We start from the raw sequence: 6,714 nt of genomic DNA, 5'->3' as shown, positions 1-6,714 counted from the left end.
TGACTGACTTTTCAAACAATGGTTTAATTTCAGGTAGTTTGTTTATATCTACTTGTTTGTCGCACTTCTGTTGCTTTAGAATTCTGATTATGTGTTTATTATCACTGAATGGGTGAGTGAGTAAGTGAGGAAGTGAGTGGGTGGTGTGTGTGTGTGAGTGAGTGAGTGACAGGTGAGTGACATGGGTGAGTGAGTGAGTGAGGGTTGGTGAGTGAGTGAGTGACATGGGTGAGTGAGTGAGGGTTGGTGAGTGAGTGAGTGAGTGAGAGAGTGAGATGTAACCTTGCTTTAAACTGTATTTCAGTTATATCATGAGGAGTCTGCTGAATGTAGGAGGAACGTGATGAGCGTCTTAGACCTTTCCCACTTTGATGAATCCCAACGACATGGGACTGGTGCTGACAAACCTTAAAACATAACCAGGGCAAATTTGAGATTCAAACCCACGTTCATGTGGGCATATCTAGGGGACATCACTCCTGGGCCACTCCAACCTGAAGTAGTGACATTCACATGACATGAGAACCACCTTGTCCAATCTCCTCAACATCTCTACTTCCATAACATGACAGAGGAAAGTATTGAATTAGGGTAATAATCACCTCAAATTTCTATTTCTATTTCATCATATTTTGTAAATGTTATTAAAACAGTAGTCCTGTGAAAGTGTGATTGGTGTGCTGTAAAATATGAACATAATAAATCTTCAGGTCACCGAAATATTGCTGACAAACGAGCGAAAACAAGATGTGATATATGATAATATATAGTTTATTTACAAAAATACAATGAATATGTGACAGTAAGCACAAATATGTTTGTAAACATTGGACGGAAGGTAATATCTCATCAATATAACAAATGTGAGCGTCTATGCACAAAAACATGGATCTCATGATAACGTGTGGATTAGTACTTACTAGAGAGTTGCCAGGAACCAAGGCAGATGGACCTGAAGTATCATGAACCGAGGCAGATGGACCTGAAGTACCAAGAACCCTGGGAGATGGACCTGAAGTCTCAGGAATGCTGCGGGATGGACCTGAAGTCCCAGGAACCCTGGGAGATGGACCTGAAGTCTCAGGAACCCTGGGAGATGGACCTGAAGTCTCAGGAACCCTTGGAGATGGACCTGAAGTCCCAGGAACCCTGGGAGATGGACCTGAAGTCCCAGGAACCCTGGGAGATGGACCTGAAGTCCCAGGAACGCTGGGGGATGGACCTGAAGTCTCAGGAACCCTGGGAGATGGACCTGAAGTCTCAGGAACCCTTGGAGTTGGACCTGAAGTCCAAAGAACGCTGGGGGATGGACCTGAGGTCTCAGGAACCCTGGGAGATGGACCTGAAGTCTCAGGAACGCTGGGGGATGGACCTGAAGTCTCAGGAACTCTTGGAGTTGGACCTGAAGTCCCAGGAACCCTGGGGGATGGACCTGAAGTCTCAGGAACCCTGGGAGATAGACCTGAAGTCCCAGGAACCCTGGGGGATGGACCTGAAGACTCAGGAACCCTTGGAGTTGGACCTGAAGTCCCAGGAACCCTGGGGGATGGACCTGAAGTCTAAGGAACCCTGGGAGATGGACCTGAAGTCCCAGGAACCCTGGGGGATGGACCTGAAGTCTCAGGAACCCTGGGAGATGGACCTGAAGTCCCAGGAACCCTGGGGGATGGACCTGAAGTCTCAGGAACCCTGGGAGATGGACCTGAAGTCCCAGGAACCCTGGGGGATGGACCTGAAGTCTCAGGAACCCTGGGGGATGGACCTGAAGTCTCAGGAACCCTGGGGGATGGACCTGAAGTCTCAGGAACCCTGGGAGATGGACCTGAAGTTTCAGGAACCCTGGGAGATGGACCTGAAGTCTCAGGAACCCTGGGAGATGGACCTGAAGTTTCAGGAACCCTGGGGGATGGACCTGAAGTCCCAGGAACGCTGGGGGATGGACCTGAAGTCTCAGGAACTCTTGGAGTTGGACCTGAAGTCCCAGGAACCCTGGGGGATGGACCTGAAGTCTCAGGAACCCTGGGAGATGGACCTGAAGTCCCAGGAACCCTGGGGGATGGACCTGAAGACTCAGGAACCCTTGGAGTTGGACCTGAAGTCGCAGGAACCCTGGGGGATGGACCTGAAGTCTCAGGAACCCTGGGAGATGGACCTGAAGTCCCAGGAACCCTGGGGGATGGACCTGAAGTCTCAGGAACCCTGGGAGATGGACCTGAAGTCCCAGGAACCCTGGGGGATGGACCTGAAGTCTCAGGAACCCTGGGAGATGGACCTGAAGTCTCAGGAACCCTGGGGGATGGACCTGAAGTCTCAGGAACCCTGGGGGATGGACCTGAAGTCTCAGGAACCCTGGGGGATGGACCTGAAGTCTCAGGAACCCTGGGGGATGGACCTGAAGTCTCAGGAACCCTGGGAGATGGACCTGAAGTTTCAGGAACCCTGGGAGATGGACCTGAAGTCTCAGGAACCCTGGGAGATGGACCTGAAGTTTCAGGAACCCTGGGGGATGGACCTGAAGTCCCAGGAACGCTGGGGGATGGACCTGAAGTCTCAGGAATCCTGGGAGATGGACTTGAAGTCCCAGGAACCCTGGGGGATGGACCTGAAGACTCAGGAACCCTTGGAGTTGGACCTGAAGTCCCAGGAACCCTGGGGGATGGACCTGAAGTCTAAGGAACCCTGGGAGATGGACCTGAAGTCCCAGGAACCCTGGGGGATGGACCTGAAGTCTCAGGAACCCTGGGAGATGGACCTGAAGTCCCAGGAACCCTGGGGGATGGACCTGAAGTCTCAGGAACCCTGGGAGATGGACCTGAAGTCCCAGGAACCCTGGGGGATGGACCTGAAGTCTCAGGAACCCTGGGGGATGGACCTGAAGTCTCAGGAACCCTGGGGGATGGACCTGAAGTCTCAGGAACCCTGGGAGATGGACCTGAAGTTTCAGGAACCCTGGGAGATGGACCTGAAGTCTCAGGAACCCTGGGAGATGGACCTGAAGTTTCAGGAACCCTGGGGGATGGACCTGAAGTCCCAGGAACGCTGGGGGATGGACCTGAAGTCTCAGGAACTCTTGGAGTTGGACCTGAAGTCCCAGGAACCCTGGGGGATGGACCTGAAGTCTCAGGAACCCTGGGAGATGGACCTGAAGTCCCAGGAACCCTGGGGGATGGACCTGAAGACTCAGGAACCCTTGGAGTTGGACCTGAAGTCGCAGGAACCCTGGGGGATGGACCTGAAGTCTCAGGAACCCTGGGAGATGGACCTGAAGTCCCAGGAACCCTGGGGGATGGACCTGAAGTCTCAGGAACCCTGGGAGATGGACCTGAAGTCCCAGGAACCCTGGGGGATGGACCTGAAGTCTCAGGAACCCTGGGAGATGGACCTGAAGTCTCAGGAACCCTGGGGGATGGACCTGAAGTCTCAGGAACCCTGGGGGATGGACCTGAAGTCTCAGGAACCCTGGGGGATGGACCTGAAGTCTCAGGAACCCTGGGGGATGGACCTGAAGTCTCAGGAACCCTGGGAGATGGACCTGAAGTTTCAGGAACCCTGGGAGATGGACCTGAAGTCTCAGGAACCCTGGGAGATGGACCTGAAGTTTCAGGAACCCTGGGGGATGGACCTGAAGTCCCAGGAACGCTGGGGGATGGACCTGAAGTCTCAGGAATCCTGGGAGATGGACTTGAAGTCTCAGGAACCCTTGGAGTTGGACCTGAAGTCCCAAGAACGCTGGGGGATGGACCTGAGGTCTCAGGAACCCTGGGAGATGGACCTGAAGTCTCAGGAACGCTGGGGAATGGACCTGAAGTCTCAGGAACTCTTGGAGTTGGACCTGAAGTCCCAGGAACCCTGGGGGATGGACCTGAAGTCTCAGGAACCCTGGGAGATGGACCTGAAGTCCCAGGAACCCTGGGGGATGGACCTGAAGACTCAGGAACCCTTGGAGTTGGACCTGAAGTCCCAGGAACCCTGTGGGATGGACGTGAAGTCTCAGGAACCCTTGGAGATGGACCTGAAGTCCCAGGAACCCTGGGGGATGGACCTGAAGTCTCAGGAACCCTGGGAGATGGACCTGAAGTCCCAGGAACCCTGGGGGATGGACCTGAAGTCTCAGGAACCCTGGGAGATGGACCTGAAGTCCCAGGAACCCTGGGGGATGGACCTGAAGTCTCAGGAACGCTGGGGGATGGACCTGAAGTCTCAGGAACCCTGGGAGATGGACCTGAAGTTTCAGGAACCCTGGGAGATGGATCTGAAGTCTCAGGAACACTGGGGGATGGACCTGAAGTCTCAGGAACCCTGGGAGATGGACCTGAAGTCCCAGGAACCCTGGGAGATGGACCTGAAGTTTCTGGCAAGATGACTTGAGAACCATTTCGAAGCGCTATTTGGGAAGCATTATGTTCCTCATTGTTCATGCATGGATCCAGAGGGGGATGCAGGGGAGAGCACCCATCCCTTGTCTTTTTGAAGCTTAAATAACATTTCTACATTGGAAGTTTCGTGAGTGAGTATGAGTACAGTATGTCTACACTAGGCAATACTCTAATCTGATCCTAGGCTGGAATCAGAGGGCTAGTCCACCCTGAACAAATAATACCATTCACCATTGCATTTATACATTTACAAACAATGTTTCTAGTTAGCCAACAGGGTCCTGTTCAACTAAGCATTAACGGTCATACTGTATTCGACGTAATAAGCGCCCAGGGCGCTCTCAAAATTAGAAATAGGGGGCTCTTATTAGAATGTTATTTTGGTGAAAAAAACAGAGTTGAAAGATATATTTTGTGGTTTATGCTGACAGCCTGAAATGTTTATGTACGACAGATATATTTTTCCAGAATTAAAAGCCCATAATTAAGGGTGCATATAACACACGAGTGCGTATTATACGCGAATAAATAAGTTTTGTGTACATTGATCAATCGGAAGGGGTGCTAACTGGAATTGTCATTAGCCAATATATTAGCAAATATCGCCGTGGGCGCTTATAAGAGTTTGGCACTTATAACGTCGAATACATTAACTCCCATGACCTATCAAAGACTTCGAAGTGCTTGGGATGCATTGTGAAACAGCCCACAGAATTATCACTGGGCCAACATACATATTTCTAGGTAAACTGCAAGTCATGAGTTTTACACAATGACACTACATTTTCACATCTTCCCATTGACAACATTTCTTCAATTTATATGTTGGTAAAAGGTAAACATTATAAGAAGATAAGCTAGCTGGATCCCTAAAAATTTCACAATTACTGGTCCTGAATCAATGTCACCAGTATTTGTCTAGTGGGCCAGCATGCCATCGTGAAATACCAACCAAATTGATCAAAATAATTTGGGGGCAGATTTGGCTGCTGATGGTATGGTCCATGCTGTTGGGGAACAATGAAACCGCCAGGTGTCAGCAGACAGCAGTCTTCCCTGTGACAGACTTCAAAATTCACATTAGTTCGAGACTATTTAATAATGATTAGGACAAATAAACTTCAATAATGGTCGTCCTCATTGACTAGCAGAATTTGAGGACTATAATTCTGAACCAGTTCTCAATTTCGGTACAAATCAGAACGGAATAAATAGATAGAAAATGTAAGCATAGGAATCATTTTGGCTACAACCTCTGAGGACAGGCGAAATTAGGCCTCCACTGGTCCTCTGGAGTAGCCATTGAAAAAAACAAATTATTAAGGCTGCTGTCACCTGTACAAGTTTCACCTGGACACATACCACTTTGTCCACCCAATCCCCGATTCCAACAAAATCATTGGAACTTGGGTTCCAGAGTCGCAGTTGTGATTCTTCAAACAAACATGACAGTGTATATACAATATGTACAAATAACACACACGTTACATCTTTGTACAGGACATTCCTGCATCTCACTACATAGATACACACCTAACTTGCTAAAAAATGCTTTAAACAAACAATTTCTTTATCTTAAGGAAGAGCCAAACAATTATATCATTATTCACAACACTCATCTTTGTTAGGACATGTAGCATGTCTAGTGAACAGATATGTTTGAGCTGTAAAAAATGAGGCCAAACTATTTTTTTCAAGTATTTCCTGGAACAATCTAAAACAAATATATGTGTAAAAGAAAAAGCATGTGCCATTATTAGATGATATTGCCAATAAGGATCTTGGTCAAAAACTCTCCCCAGGTTAATTAGATACACATCAAATGTCGTTACTCCATTTACAGAAACATGAATGTATGACGTTCCAAACTCTCCTGAACTCTCATGATGTATCCCCGGCAACATGAATGATTATAACTGACAGTTCCCCAACACCATGCAAATAGACTCACAAATGTAAACTTTATCTAGCCATGTTACTGTATTACTTATGATATGACTAGATAACTTTTAAAAATATAAAAACATGATGTGTTAACAAAAGTAAAATAAAATTGGAATGTTAATTTGAGCTTTTTGATAACCATATGAACAACACTGTATGTTTCCCTTTCTCAGGCGATTGACTTGCTGTATTTTACAGTCCTTGACAAGATTTGGAAGTATTTGATTTAAATATACATGTATCTACCTAAATTGTAACCACTGTAGATATAATGAGATCTAATTATTATAGGCTTGATTCTTTGATATTTTGAGTTTATGGATTGATGAAACAGAGACAAACACCACAATCAGAAAATATAACAAAAACGGATAAAATTATTCACATATCCCTG

General features: G+C 47.8%; 1 protein-coding gene across 5 annotated transcripts; it reads right to left on the bottom strand.

Moving 5' to 3' along the window:
- Positions 1-755: 755 nt before the first annotated feature.
- LOC125374771 lies at positions 756-4,806 on the bottom strand. 5 transcript variants are annotated; one of them, XM_048386291.1, is made up of 2 exons: positions 1,043-4,806; positions 756-1,012 (listed from the first exon to the last, which is right to left on the bottom strand). In XM_048386291.1, exons 1-2 carry the CDS (start codon positions 4,373-4,375, stop codon positions 920-922), a joined length of 3,426 nt encoding a protein of 1,141 aa, XP_048242248.1. In that variant the 5' UTR covers positions 4,376-4,806; the 3' UTR covers positions 756-919. The 5 variants fall into 5 exon arrangements, with proteins under 5 accessions (XP_048242248.1, XP_048242250.1, XP_048242247.1 ...); XM_048386293.1 differs by having other exon boundaries at positions 1,403-4,806; XM_048386290.1 differs by having other exon boundaries at positions 756-1,942; positions 1,973-4,806.
- Between the last annotated feature and the right edge of the window lie 1,908 nt (positions 4,807-6,714).

The sequence above is a fragment of the Haliotis rufescens genome, unplaced genomic scaffold, assembly GCF_023055435.1.
Source record: "Haliotis rufescens isolate VD_foot unplaced genomic scaffold, xgHalRufe1.0.p SCAF_6, whole genome shotgun sequence".
Taxonomy (NCBI): domain Eukaryota; kingdom Metazoa; phylum Mollusca; class Gastropoda; order Lepetellida; family Haliotidae; genus Haliotis; species Haliotis rufescens.
This window is presented reverse-complemented; position numbering and strand designations above follow the sequence as displayed.

Excerpts from the sequence above, each read along its gene's own strand:
- LOC125374771 (XM_048386291.1), bottom strand. The coding sequence starts at position 4,375 with ATGGTTCTCAAGTCATCTTGCCAGAAACTTCAGGTCCATCTCCCAGGG. Across the intron at positions 1,013-1,042 it reads CAGGGTTCCTGGGACTTCAG|GTCCATCTCCCAGGGTTCTT; the intron begins GTCCATCCCGCA and ends CTGAGACTTCAG.